The sequence below is a fragment of the Nematolebias whitei genome, chromosome 12, assembly GCF_014905685.2.
Source record: "Nematolebias whitei isolate Nwh7 chromosome 12, NemWhi1, whole genome shotgun sequence".
Classification (NCBI taxonomy): Eukaryota; Metazoa; Chordata; class Actinopteri; order Cyprinodontiformes; family Rivulidae; genus Nematolebias; species Nematolebias whitei.
Window position 1 is genome coordinate 30,156,857 of NC_056509.1, and position 14,483 is coordinate 30,171,339.

At 37.7% G+C, this 14,483-nt stretch overlaps 2 protein-coding genes across 2 annotated transcripts in view; one reads left to right on the forward strand and one right to left on the reverse strand.

The window, feature by feature from the left end:
* itsn2a (intersectin 2a) overlaps window positions 1-13,116 on the reverse strand; it is a 59,723-nt gene extending 46,607 nt beyond the window's left edge. The window contains exons 1-2 of the mRNA XM_037685816.1: window positions 12,998-13,116; window positions 5,275-5,346 (exon numbers count right to left, since the gene is read on the reverse strand). Coding sequence (XP_037541744.1) covers window positions 5,275-5,281 — 7 coding nt within the window. The 5' untranslated portion in view covers window positions 5,282-5,346; window positions 12,998-13,116. The remainder of the gene's footprint in view (window positions 1-5,274; window positions 5,347-12,997) is intronic.
* Window positions 1-14,483, forward strand: part of LOC119418514 (WD repeat-containing protein 26) — a 368,230-nt gene that overhangs the window by 196,553 nt on the left and 157,194 nt on the right. The gene's annotated exons all lie outside the window — the stretch shown is intronic.

Consider the following 14,483-nt stretch of genomic DNA (forward strand, 5'->3'; position numbering starts at 1 on the left):
GCTGAGCTGACACAAATTATTTACGAACTCACAGCACCTGCACTCAGTAATGCATTAAGTGAATTAAGCAAATATTTTCCTCAACTTGAAACCTCAGTCACAAAGTAACACATCTATGTAATTTATATAAAAAAGTGATAAATATGATTGCTACCTTATTTGGTATAAAGGTAGAGTTAAGGTAATTTGAAAATGGGTTACAGTAAATCCAATACATCGAAAAGTTATCACTAACTCAATTACAGAGCAGTCAGAATCAATATTGCAATTAATCACAAACCCAAACTTGATGCTGATAATATTTTTGACAATCAGATGGATCCCCATTATACTAAACTGGGACATTTGGTTTAGAAGAACGTGGAAAGCTAAGCGCTAAAGCCACACTAAAGAGAGTTGTGAGTGTCTTGAGGACATTAGAAAAAGAACGGAGTGAGAAAAATGTGGATTTATCGCAGCTGATATTGTCATAACATTATGCAACAATAATATTGCAGTTGCACATAGGCCTGTCATGATAACAAATTTTGCTGGGCGATTAATTGCTTCAGAAATTATTGCGATAAATGATAATATTGTTTAAATTTGACAATAATTAGTATTTGTCAAATTTAAGAATAAATGTTTGCTAATTTGTTTTGCGTGTAGTGCATTTTTTTTGACCACCGGATGCAGTAAAAGACTGTTTGAACTGAAGGATGGATAGTGAGGGAGCAAGCAATGTGTCTCTAAGAAAAATGGGAGGGAGGCCCCTTGTGATATGGGCTGTCTCCACTTTGTTTCTCAAAATGGCGGACGTTCGGTGTGGTTTGAGCTCTTTAGCATAGCATTTTTCACACAAAGCTTTTAATTAAAAAAAATCAGTAAACATGTTCTCTGCTTCTTTTTGCAGAGAAAAACAACTTTTTACACAAAGGCATGAGTTTCAACTGTGAATGTTGGAGCTTCGACAAGACGGAGGTTTTTACCCCGAGGTCGGCCTGTTAGCTTAGCTCGTAGCTTAGCTTCTCAGCTTAGCTGCTTTTAATGATCCAAGAATGTGATTTTGGACAATTAAAATGGATTTTAAAGAGAAAAGAGAAGGGGGGGAGGGGCGTCAGTGAAGAGCACCGGAGTTGAGCCTTTTGTCATCCAGTGTCTTCAGTAGAAAGAAAGAGATGAAGAAAGGATAAAGCTGATAAATGAAAATGAGGTTGATAATTTTAATTTAACATGCGATTAATTGATTTATTGCGACAGGCCTAGTTGCACGCTTTCCTAATATTGCACAGTCCTAGTTAACACATTATCCGTTAGCTGATACCTGATAACTCTGATTGGCCTCACTTTGGAGAAATTCTGACCAGATTGGTAAACGGCAAGTCCAAGCAGGGTCAAGACCGAAGTAAAATGCTGTTTTGACATCAGTTCATGCGAGCATTACTGGTTTTGTGCTATGTGTCTATTTTAACAAAAATATTAGATATTCCTGCTGGAAGTGCCCTAAACTGAACCAGAAGTGGCACCTCTTGTTGCTGCTGCTATTTGCACTTGAAGATAACCTGCATCAGGCGATATGCAATAATTCGAGAGATGTTAGGTCTTAAATTTCCAAGTTTTTTGTCCAAACATTCTGAATGTTAAAAACTCTTTCAGCCCAACATGTAATCGTCATCACTGAGAGGACGAAAACAACTTCTGAGAATCAGCCTGGACCACAAATTCTCAGAGAATACACAAGAGTCCTTCAGTCAACACTGGCATAACACGTAGTCCAAGCACAGAAAAAAAAAAAAACCACCACGGTACACACACGTAGACTGGCCTCTATAGCAAAGTCACCTGTGCAGAATTTAAACTGACTGTACCACATCTTTTCTTCACTGCAGCTGCTGCACAAAGAGTCTCTGCCTCGTGTTTTTCCTCTCCTCTTTGTCAGCCTGTGTGTGCTGTTGTCTAGGTACTGCAAAGTCCTTAGTTAGGAGTCGCTCGAGTCAGTCCCTCAAGCACCTTGCTCCAGTCTGCAGGGGGTAGACCACATCGCCGTTTTCATCAGTATTTACACATCAATCACTTGACATCAGGAGGCCAGGCTGATGTTCCAGTAGTGGATCGATGCAATGCATCACTGCAGTGTTTCAGCCCACACACACACACACACACACACACACCCACACACGCACGCACGCACGCACGCGCATGCACGCACACACACACACACACACACACACACACACACACACACACACACACTTCTTCTTTTCACTGTTGCATCCTGCCAGTCTCTGGTTAATGAATTCACACGCAAATGATTTTAAAATGTCTCAATGAGAGTGTAGTAATTCAAACAGCCTGCCTTCCATGTTCTCACCAAGACAATGTGTTTGCCATGATATTTTAGTAAATATGGTTTAACTAACTAAGTCTGCAGTGTGGAACTTAAAAAAAAAAAAAATCATATGAATGAGGAATATCAACACAGCCTTTACTCTAAGAAGGACTTGAGGAGCTGCATGCAACTGACTACACTGTTCACAAAAAGAACCAAAACAGAATCATCTTATAATGTAAGCACAACAGATAAGACTTTAAAATCTTAACTCCGGAACAAAACAACATTAAAAATCATGCATCAGGATATTAAAAATCAGCATTCCTTGAAGGAATGCTTATTGCCCACTAAACAAACAAATAAAAATTTGACCAAAAATCTTGTGCAACCTGTAAGAGCTCAAAGTACCAGGTGCTGGTCATAAAATTACATTATCATGAAAAAGTTGATTTATTTCAATAATTCCTTTCAAAAAGTGAAACTTGTATATTATATTAATTCATTACACACAGAATGATATATTTTAAATGTTTATTTATTTTAATGTTGATGATTTTAACTGACAAGTAATGAAAACCCCAAATCCGGTATCTCAGAAAATTAGAATATTGTGAAAAGGTTAAATATTGAAGGTACTTGGTGCCAAACTCTAATCATCTGATTAACTCAAAACACTGGCAAAGGCCTTTAAATGGTCTCTCAGTCTAGTTATGTAGGCTACACAATCATGGAGAAGACTGCTGACTTGACAGTTGTCCAAAAGACGACCATTGAAACCTTGCACAAAGAGGGCAAGACATAAAAGGTCATTGCTAAAGAAGCTGGCTGTTCACAGAGTTTTGTGTCCAAGCACATTAATAGAGAGGCTAAGGGAAGGAAAAGATGTGGTAGAAAAAAGTATACAAGCAATAGGGATAAATGCACACTGGAGAGGATGGTCAAAACCCATTCCAAAATGTGGGTCAGATTCACAAAGAGTGGACTGAAGCTGGAATCAGGGCTTCAAGAACCACCACGCATAGATGTATGCAAGACATCGGTTTCAGCTGTCACATTCCTTGTGTCAAGCTACTCTTGAACAAGAGACAACGTCAGAAGCATCTCGCCTGGGACTGCTGCTGAGTAATCCAAAGTTATATTCTCTGATGAAAGTAAATTTAGCATTTCGTTTGGAAATCAAGGTCCCAGAGTCTGGAGAAAGAGAGGAGAGGCACAGAATCCATGTTGCTTGAGGTCCAGTGTAAGTTTCCAGTCAGTGATGATTTGGGGTGCCATGTCATCTGCTGGTGTTGGTCCACTGTGTTTCTGAGGTCCAAGGTCAATGCAGCCATCTACCAGGAAGTTTTAGAGCACTTCATGCTTCCTGCTGCTGACCAACTTTATGGAGATGCAGATTTAATTTTCCAACAGGACTTGGCACCTGCACACAGTGCCAAAGCTACCAGTACCTGGTTTAAGAACCATGGTATCCCTGTTCTTAATTGGCCAGCAAACTCGCTTGACCTTAACCCCATAGAAAATCTATGGTGGTATTGTGAAGAGAAAGATGTGATACACCAGACCCAACAATTCAGAAGAGCTGAAGGCCACTATCAGAGCAACCTGGGCTCTTATAACACCTGAGCAGTGACACAGACTGATCGACTCCATGACACGCCGCATTGCAGCAGTAATCCAGGTAAAAGGAGCTACAACTAAGTACTGAGTGCTGCACATGCTCATACTTTTCATGTTTATACTTTTCATTGGGCCAACATTTCTAAAAAATCATTTTTTTAAAATTGGTCTTAAGTACTATTCTAATTTTCTGAGATACTGAATTTGGGGTTTTCATTAGTTGTCAGTCATAATCATCAACATTAAAATAAATAAACATTTAAAATATATCAGTCTGTGTGTAATGAATGAATATAATATACAAGTTTCACGTTTTGAATGGAATTATTGAAATAAATCAACTTTTTCATGATATTCTAATTTTATGACCAGCACCTGTATGTGATGGGGATGACTCTCAGCTACTAACACCTCAAACTTTTACTTGATATCTGTTAAACTGACTGAGTTATGAACATTTGATTGTTGTACATGATGATTGATTGTTTTGGATGAGTGTATTCTGCACGTGTTAAAAGCCTACTTCTGAAATTCCAACAGGAGGTTTGCTTGAAACACAGCAGTGAAGTCTACTTATGGGACAGATCTGCTTGGCAAGCCGTAGACTGACAAAGTCGTCTGGATGGGGGACGAAACATTTCTCACTTAAAGAAACTGGTCCAGATGACACGATTTTACCATTTTTCTTGTTAACCGAGTTATGGGTGTTTTTGTGTTAACTAAGTTTTATTAGTTGTGGCGGCCATCTTCAATCAAACTGACTTCAGGAGGTAAACAGATGTAGATGTTTTACTTTCTGAGAAATTCTATAAAATCAGTTCTGTGGTTCATGCGATATTTTGCTAACAGACAAACACAGACACATGCAGTTATATTCACTTGACTTGTATGGTGTTAAATGGTTGGTTTACCTATTATTATGTAACAGTTAATTTGTCATTATATTCTCTTGAGGCCTGAAGGTGTTAAAATGATGTTCAACTCATTTCCAGAACTAAACAGATTAAAATGGATTTACTTAAAGCCTTATCCTCCTACTCTGATGGCCAATCAATACTCCATTAGCATGATCTCACACCTCACACACCATATTTGGGACTAGCAGTTGCACGCAACAAAAAGTCAATCTGACAAGAACAATTTAATCTGAGAAAAATAAGTTTGAAAAGAAAAAGACTAAAAGAAGTACTATCTGTTTTTCTTTTGCGTTCATTTATTTCATTCCAATAAATGAATTCAGGCCTTGAATGTTTTCCAAATCAAATCCCAGATTTGGCTTCCTGAAAACGAGCACATTGTGGCCACAAACTTTCCTGCTCGACGAGGATAGAAAACGACGTTCTTACCATTCATGGCTGCAGGTGGAACGTTGGGGTGAAGAGGAAAGTCCTCTACTCAGCTGGCTTGCGCTCAGACATCTGCAAAGAAATCAGAGAGACCCGAGTGAGAGCGTGAACGTGTGTGTGTGGCACAAACCCTTGGATAAAAGTGTGTGAATGAGGAAGATTACGAAGGATATGAGAGAGAAACAAAGCTAAAAATAATCTAATCTCTTTGTTATTGGAAGGACGGCACAGAGAACAGTGAACATGGTGAGGGATGACCGAGACAGATGGGAGGGGAAGTAAGGCAGCAAAAACAGACAATACCACCGTAGCACAGTGAGCGTGAGGAAGACAGACAGCCTTTAGAGTAAAGGGGGAGGAGAGGGTGGTGCGAGAGAAAGGCAACATTAATTATTATTGACCGAATCGCAAACAGACCACAAAGCTTAGTGAGACTGCACTAAGGTTCTGCCTGTGCCATTTGATTTTTCTGTCCAAGTAGCATTCTATTACTTTGAACACAAATATTTGCTTTTATGCCCTGCTGCCAAAAAGCAAAGGCAGACTATCTCGTTTTTAACCATGCAAGTATTTGTGTGTCCGTCTGTTACCAAAATATTTCATGATCCGCTGGACAAGTTTTAGTGAACCTTGCAGGAGGTATTCATCAGGTGTACAGCCACAACCGATTAACGTTAGGAGTCAGCCCAATTCAAGATGGCTGCAATCAGTTTTATAGATTTGTTGACTCAATATGGCTTTATTATTAGCCACAGAGGGGTATGTTTGCTGATCGGCGGGACAGATATTGTTTTGGCGTCTCTCCACTCCAGTTATTGACTGTCAGGCTTAGAGAAAGGTGTGGGCTGGTCAATTGCAGAGGGAGCCTGTTAAAATAAATGTCATCACTTTGATGTATGGAGAGGGATGCTTATATGAATAAAAGTGTGGGAGGGGCTGCTGGATGCTGTGTATGTTTACCGTCATCGAGAATACTCGAGACACCGAGGAAAACCTGTTTACCCATCCAGGCTGACAGACAGATGCTGCACATCTGAGTCCTGCTGCTATTACATGCATGAACCTTGTGACTGTGGTCATCTAGCTTGGGACGTATTAGGAGAGAAATTGTATGAAACTGTATAAATATGGATTTATTGCGGTCTGCATCCAGAGAGGTCTTTCAGTAGGGGCCATGATCAATGGATGAGATTCTGTCCATGGGATCTCTCAGTCCCATGAGGTGAAAGGTCATGTGAGGCCAAGTCAAAACCATGAACATCTAAAACAATAACAAGAACGAGCGAAGAGTCCTTTAAAAAGGAATGAGATGGCATTTCTTGAGGGAATGTTTATCACCTGCCGCGTTACATGACAAAGTAAAGCTGCATGGTGGATAAGTGGTTAGAATTGTTGCCTCGCAGCAAGGTCCTGGGTTCCAGCCCCAGTTTGAACCTGGGGTCTTTCTGTATGGAGTTTGCATGTTCTCCTTGTGTTTGTGTGGGTTTTCTCTGGGTCCTCCAGTTTCCTCTCACAGTCTATAAGAACATGCGTGTTTAGTCTGCTTTCGGGCCTGGACCTCCCTTGGAAACAATATTTGTGATCTTTATTAGATTTGCACGGTAAAACAAAGGTTATTTATAATAATTAAAAACAAGTTTTGAACAAAGATCTTCAGAGATGACTATCAGCCACTACCACACCAAAATTTAGTTCAATGTCTGGAACACTGACTGAGTTATAGCCATTTTTGTGTTTGCATGGGTCGATTCTATTTTGAATGGATTAGAATGACCTCTTGTCTTGATGTCTTATTTTATTCCTTATTCCATCCAACATGAATGGATTTTTATCTCCCTCTGCTCTTACTGTATTATGCTGTTGTTTCATAATTGGGTTACCAGTATTTGTGTGGATTCCTGGAGGTGAGGTGCTTCTACTGTGTGTTGTAATATAAATCATTGCCTGCACACGCCGGCACTGCCAATTACTTAAGAGCAATGAACCACAGAATCCAGTCTATCCCTCTGCACGTCTTTGATATCCGCACTGCTTCTTGTCTGCAAACTTAATTAGAAGACATAATTGACAATAAATGTTCAAAATTAGTTAAATAAATATGAATTAAGTGGGTAGACTTTTTTCTATTTTTAGGGACAAGACTTTTCAATACAATTCAGTTGTGGTAGATATTTTTTAAATCTATGTCTTCTTTTTTTTTATCTTTCAACTAGTTAGCTTTTTTCAAATTTTAAACACTAACTACACATCATGTCAACACATGGCTAATGGCTGTTTAAAAATCATCTTGGTGCAAAAAGTACTATTTTATGTCTTCCAAACTTTGTAAGAGTTGACAGTTTTTAAAAATTCCAATTGTGGGCACAGTTCAAACAGCTAACAGCAGAACAATTTTTTTGTTTAGTAGATTAGCGTTATTTGCTAACTTTGGAAACTGTTAGCACAATAGCCCGCTAAATTAGGTTTGGCCAACTTTAAGTCCGCTAACAAAATTCACAAGCTTGTTCCTGTCTGTTGTGGGCATGTCTCGAAGTGTCTGTTAGGCACGCTATTGGCTTACTATGCGTGTGCACGTGACAAGGCGTGATTGGTCGACGCAGCTTCTACTGGAAGTAGATGAAGATGTGTGATGCAGACAGTGTTGCCAGATAAGAGTCGATGTTTTCCAGCCCAAAAATCTGTTAAAAACCACCACATCACACAAAAATCTGCCCAATCAATAGTATAGTTACTGCTTGAACGTGAACGCACTTCAGTACAAGCCAAGGTAATTTAACAATATGTGGCAAAACACAACAATCCAACAAAAATCTTCCCAGAGTTCCCAGCAAAATCAGAATGAAAACCACCCAATCTGGCAACACTGGACGCAGACTAAGTGACAGTTGTCTAGTGGTTTAGCATTGGCTTCAGCTTATTTCTTTATTTTTTTATTTTACCTAGTTAGTAGTTTAGCGTTAGTTTCATTCAGTCAGCCTTTATTTATACAGGCTAGTCTCATTGAGCCACGAGGACTCATTTACAAGAGAGACCTGTTCCAGACAGAACATATAAAGTACAGACAACAATAACAGTAAACAATGACAACAATAAACTACAGTAAAAAAAAGAGTAGCGTATAAAACAATAAATCAAGGTGCCGTAAAACAGGGTGAAATACTAGAAATAAGCTTTGCTTTGATTTTTCTATCGACATGATCAAATGTTTGTTAGTGAAGCTAATTCTTTAGTTAGCAGAGTATGGGTTAGCAAACTTAACTATTTGGTTAGCTCTGCCCACCACTTGTAAACTCAATAACAAAAATAGGAAAGGTGTGCATGTGTATTTGATTAACGGGCTGCTAGTAACAAGTTCTCTATAAAGAATTCATTTAAACCAGTTGTTTCGGTTGTAGTCTGTCAAGGTCAAGGTTCTTTATTGTCATTCGCGTCTCATGTGGTACATGTGGTGGAACTGATACATGTGGTGGAACGAAATTGCGTACACAGATTCCCAGTTACATCCAACAAAATTATAAATTGTGAAAGAAAAACAGTAATAAGATCTAAGACGTGAACTAAGAAATACACTAAGAATACGTTAAACACTTAATAGTGCAAAAACAATACGTCGAACAGCAGCAGCACGAACATGAGTCTGTGTGAGCAGATGAGTATGAATGAATACAGCAACATGAAATAAATTAGCAGCATAAGATCAGCAGCATGGATAATCAGCAGCACATAGCAACAATCAAAGTGGCATTACATTGACTTTTTGCATGTCTTGAATGAAGTGCATATCCTTTTTTAATCCTAGTTACCTTGCAAGGATATATGAAAAAGCTTTCATAAAATTTTAGTAGTTAGAAATGGATGATACATGGGTTACTGTATGGGATAGAATTTTGTTACGGAGTGGCTTTATCTACTAACCAGTCTTTGTATAGGTTAAAATTGTTAAAGCAACAATTTTTTTTTTGTTTTACTAAAGTTCCCCCAAAATACATTAAATTCTCTTCAGCTACTTAAAATATTAAAATTTGAATAGGCTAATAAAACTTTTGGACAGAGTGGATTTAGGAATCCTACTTCTTTCTGTAAGCTGAAAAAAAAAAGTTTTAAACAAACAAGGTTACAAAGATTATTTATTTCACATTTTGACTTTATTCTTACGTGTTGTTGTAGGTAGGTTTCAACTTGGAGCAACAACTTGGTTTGTGTATCATTATATCACAAGGGGATCATTAAATCTAACAAATGTTCAAGTTTTGTGTGTTGGTGTCAGAAAATTAAAATGAGTCAGAAAAAACTTGGCAAAAAGGCTTTTTCTTACTCTGCTCCTGTAACCTGGAACACCCTGCGACAAGAACTGAAGATGTCCACTTTGATTTCTGTAAGGGATTTTAAACATTTGATAAAAAAAAAAAAAAAATCAAAGCAAATATGTTCTTGTTTTTAGTATTTTAACTTGTTTCATAAGGCAACTTGATTTTATTGTTTTATAGCACTAATTTTATTTTAATTGCATTTTATTGTTATTCATTGTTGTTTATTGTTGTCTGTACTTTGTATGTTATCTGTCTAAAATCTTATAAATGAGTCCTCGTGGCTCAATGAGACTAACCTGTGTAAATAAAGGTTGAATGATTCTTCACTTGCAAGGCACAACAGTACAAGCTAAGTAGCTAGCAGTTTAGTTATTACATTAAACTAGTTCAGCTAAACCAGCTTAAATATGCTAAACTACTTGGCTGTAGTTTATAGCTAAAAGTAGGAGTTTTGTCTACTTACCTTTAATACAAAAAAGCTAGTAGTTTGGCTAAACTGATAGTTATGCTAATCTACTTCTCTCCATTTATAAATCTAGATATAAATGATCAGGCAAAAAACATAATGTATATTTTATTTTTAATTTGCACTCTAAATAGCATTGTAATAATTTTAACATAATTAATGCTCATTTAGTTAGCTGCTAAATGACAGTTATGGATGTTAAGTTAAAGGAGCATTTAGTAAAAGCAAATTAGATATTTGTTCGAGTTTTGTTTGAACACGCTTGTGTTTGTTTAGCTTTTTTGTTTAAGTTTAGTTTTGGATTGGTTAAAATGTTGATTAAAATTTAAGTCAAGCCAAGTCTGAATGCAACATATTGGAATTTTTTTCTAACAAATTTTTACAAAATATATTAACTTAAGTAAATGACATCCTGCTATATTGTAGCTACCCATAATGCTACATGTACTAATGTAACTACACAATTCTTTCTGCATTTTTTTTTTTTACCATTTTATATAGTGTAGCTACCAGTGTGCTATATATATATATATATATGTGTGTGTGTGTGTGTGTGCTATTAGTGCTTAGTGTATATTTAGTTGATGTTTTTCTTAGTTCATATCTTAGATCTTATTACTGTTTTTCTTTTACATTTTATTGTTGGATGTAACTGGGACCCTGTGTACATAATTTCACTCCACCACATGACAATAAAATGACAATAAAGAATCTCTGACTCTGATATATATATATATATATATATATATATATATATATATATATACAAACAAACAAAAGCTTTAAATAGCACCCTGAGCTACTGTACGTACTGCTTGTTCCTTTAACTACCATGTGCAAACATGGTGAATGATGGTATTTAACAGTCACACATCCACCCTCATACACAAACACTTGAATACCTTGAAGTGTGTGAGCGTTTTAAACACAACGCAGTCTCTCCAACTGGCTGCATTAGAGAGTCTTCACTGTTCAAACAGGACACGTCCTGATAGATACAACAATGAATCGACAAAGGGAACAAACAACACCCTCTTTATCAACACCGACTGTGCCACAACAACAAAAAAAATGGTTGTGCTCGCTATCTTTACTGAAATACTCTTTGTAAATTTAATTATACGTCTGTAAATGTCTCAACTGTTTTAAAAGGGAAAAGGGATAGGAAGAAAAATAAATATCTGGTCCTTCAATTGAAAAATATCGAGCTAACAGTTTGATTTATTTTAGTCTGACATACTTTTAACAGTATTTTTGATGAATACTGAAACTTTTTGATTTGCTTGTTGGTGTAAGTCACAGAAGGACCAGTGATTTGCTTTGCTGACCCATTCCCCTCAAGCAGAAAATGACTCTAAAAAGACCCTTTGACTCTCACCAGCATGCTGATTGACACCTGTGTGTGTAGCTCGCTAGACCAGTTGGATAAGGCATATCAATGCATCAGCCTGTGTGTGTAAGTGTGTCGAACACACACACTCCCCACACACAGAGGGGGGCCCTGTTCTAGTTGACACAGTCCAGGAAGTGCTACAGAACCTAGCAAAGAAAGACGCCTGTGTGTGTGTGTGTGTGATGCGTGTTATGATGTTGTGCAAATTCACAAAAGCAAAGGGATAGAAATACACAAAGACACACAGACATACACACCTTCCTCTGTTGTGCTCCAGGTTAAAATTGAGGACACCAACTAGAGAGTTCATTCATATCGTTTTCAGACATTTGTAGGTCAGCTTAACCCCTCGAAGCTTAAAACACACGTTGCAGTTCTACCCGTATGCCGCTTTCCTACTAAATGTTTGGCTTAAGTTCAGAGAATAATGCTAAATCAACTACTTTTATGCAAACCAACACTTAAAAAGTCCAAAGTTCTTCGCCACTTTCATTGCAACTGTGAATGCACATGTGCAGGTTATGCAATGCTTCGTCCCGTCAGGTGGATATATAATACAGCCATAGCGAGAATGGGACAAGATGTTACAGAAACTGCAGTTTAAGGTGGACTTTGCTACTTCAGCAAATAGTCTCCTCTTTGTGTTGTCACTGAGAAAAGCAGAACAGTATGCACACATGTTTATATATGCACACACACTGAGCAATCTGTTGTAGCTACACTGCAGAGAATGAACGCATGCATTAAGAACAGCTTATTCCAGTCGTCTCATTCAATAATGAAAAATAGGCACTGGTGTTGAACTATATAAGCACCTGATAACACGTTGCTTCCAAGCTGGGAACCATGAGGGAACAGATGCACCTGCTATGGTGTACATGAGGGATTGTGTTGTCCCCTGTTCTATAAATGTGAATCTACAAAATACGTATATAGCTCTAGATCAAGACTTTCACATAGCTTTTTAAAAAAAATTTTTTTTTTAGGGAATCCCAGTAATTACCACTAAAAAGGAGTGCATTACAGGTAAACTGAAATATTAAAGAACCCCAGACAACAGAATAAATGTCTTATAAACTGGTTTTTCCCCTGTAAACAGTGATAAAATACTGTATGTTGATCAAACATTTCTTTAAAAATAATGACAGCATAAATATTAACAAAGAGCCAGGAGCTCTTAACATAAATTCATCTCTAATTTTAAGTTAGTGCAACTAATTAAGGCATTTAGGGAACATGGTGTAAAAAGGCATTTGTTAATATGGCTGATGTTCATGTTGAGGCTGTCAGGGTTTAAGAAAAACAATACATTTACAGGATGGCAGCTCCACTGCAGCAAATTTAAACGTCAGCTTTGTTAATAATACCCTGCATCGTCTGTTAGGCTGCAGGTTTGATTTAATAAAGCGGGACATCCCACTCTTAGCGCCGCTAAAAATCAAAATACCTGTTTCGACCGTCTCGAGCTTCAGTTACATTTCGCGTCGCTTTTTGTTTTTCGGTTTTTTATTTTTCATTTTAAATGAGAAGCTAAGTCTTTGCGTATTTGTTTACCTGTTGCGGTAGGTAAACGGTGAGGAAAGACATCCAGGCTGACATTCAGGCTCCAGAAGAGGGAGGAATCGTTCCAGCAGCCGGGAGGGTGCGGACTGGAAACCAGCGTCAGCAGCTACGCTACTGGTAACAAGCTACAAGGTAACGGCTAGAGCATTTCCTGTGTTTTTCAAAATAAAAGTCGGACAGCGGAAACGCTTAAATATGGCAGAGAGTCAAACTTACTTGTATAAAGTCTGCTCAAATTTGCCTGTGTGCAGAAACATCTAAAAAAAAAACAAAAAAAACATAAACTTTCTAAATTGTACAAGCTTTTCAAAATCTTTGTTTATTCTCTCAGTGAGGTACACTTAAACAAAATCTTGTAAAGGTCCAAAATGCTTGAAAAACCAAATGATTTCAAATGTATGTGGGAAAAGCTGTGCTGCCTAAATGAAATGACTATGAATATGGGAAAACATGAGAAGTAAAAACTCATTATCTTGGTCAACTGGCAGATCTCTTTTAAGCTTCACGTGGAAAATTTGGTAAAGAAACTGAAAGTTAAAATGGGTTTCTTTTTCAGAAACAGATCCTGTCTAACTCTGAATGCTAGGAAACGCCCTGCAACTGCAACTTTCCTTCCCTCGATTGATTACGGTGACATTATTTACATGAACGCTCCTACAAGCACCCTGCAGATGTTGGATGCTGTCTATCATGGTGCACTAAGATTCAAAAGTGGCTGTGCGTATCGTACCCATCACTGCACCCTGTATTCACTGGTTAACTGGACATCATTAACTTCACGCAGACTCTCCCACTGGTACATTTTCATCTTTAAATCACTTCTTGGTCTGCTGCCTTCATACATCTCCTCCTAGATGTCTCTGTGTGAGTGCAGTTACAGCGTGCGCTCTCAGGACATTATTACCTGCAGTGTTCCCTCAGTGAGAACTGAACGGGCCTTCTCCTACTCCGCTCTTGTTTCCTGGAATATCTTGCAAAAAGATTTTAAGCTCTCGACCTTGACCTCTCTAAGTGGCTTCAAACATCTGTTAAGTTCCTGGCAAGAACCAATGCAGACATGTTCCTGTTTTTAGTTTTCTACACCGCCTCGTAATCTAGCTGGTTTGTTCGCTATGTTTCCTTTTAATTATCCTTTATATTATCATTTTGTTTTCAACTGTAAAAAAAAAAAAACCCAAACAAACAAACAAACAAACAAAAAACTTAAACTTGTATGCATCCCTTATGATTGTCTATTGTTGTTGTCCACTGTTGTCATCACTCTTTGTTTAAATTCAGGTCACTCCTGTAAACGAGTCCTCGTGGCTCAATGAGACTAACCTGTTTAAATAAAGGAATGAATTATTATTTTTTTAGAGAACTGCTTATCATAGAAAGCTGACATTTTGTTATTGGGACCTTCTGACCCCAATATGCAAAGAAAAATATTAAATGCAAAAATAAATCTACCGTCCTCATATGAGGAGGACATCATATA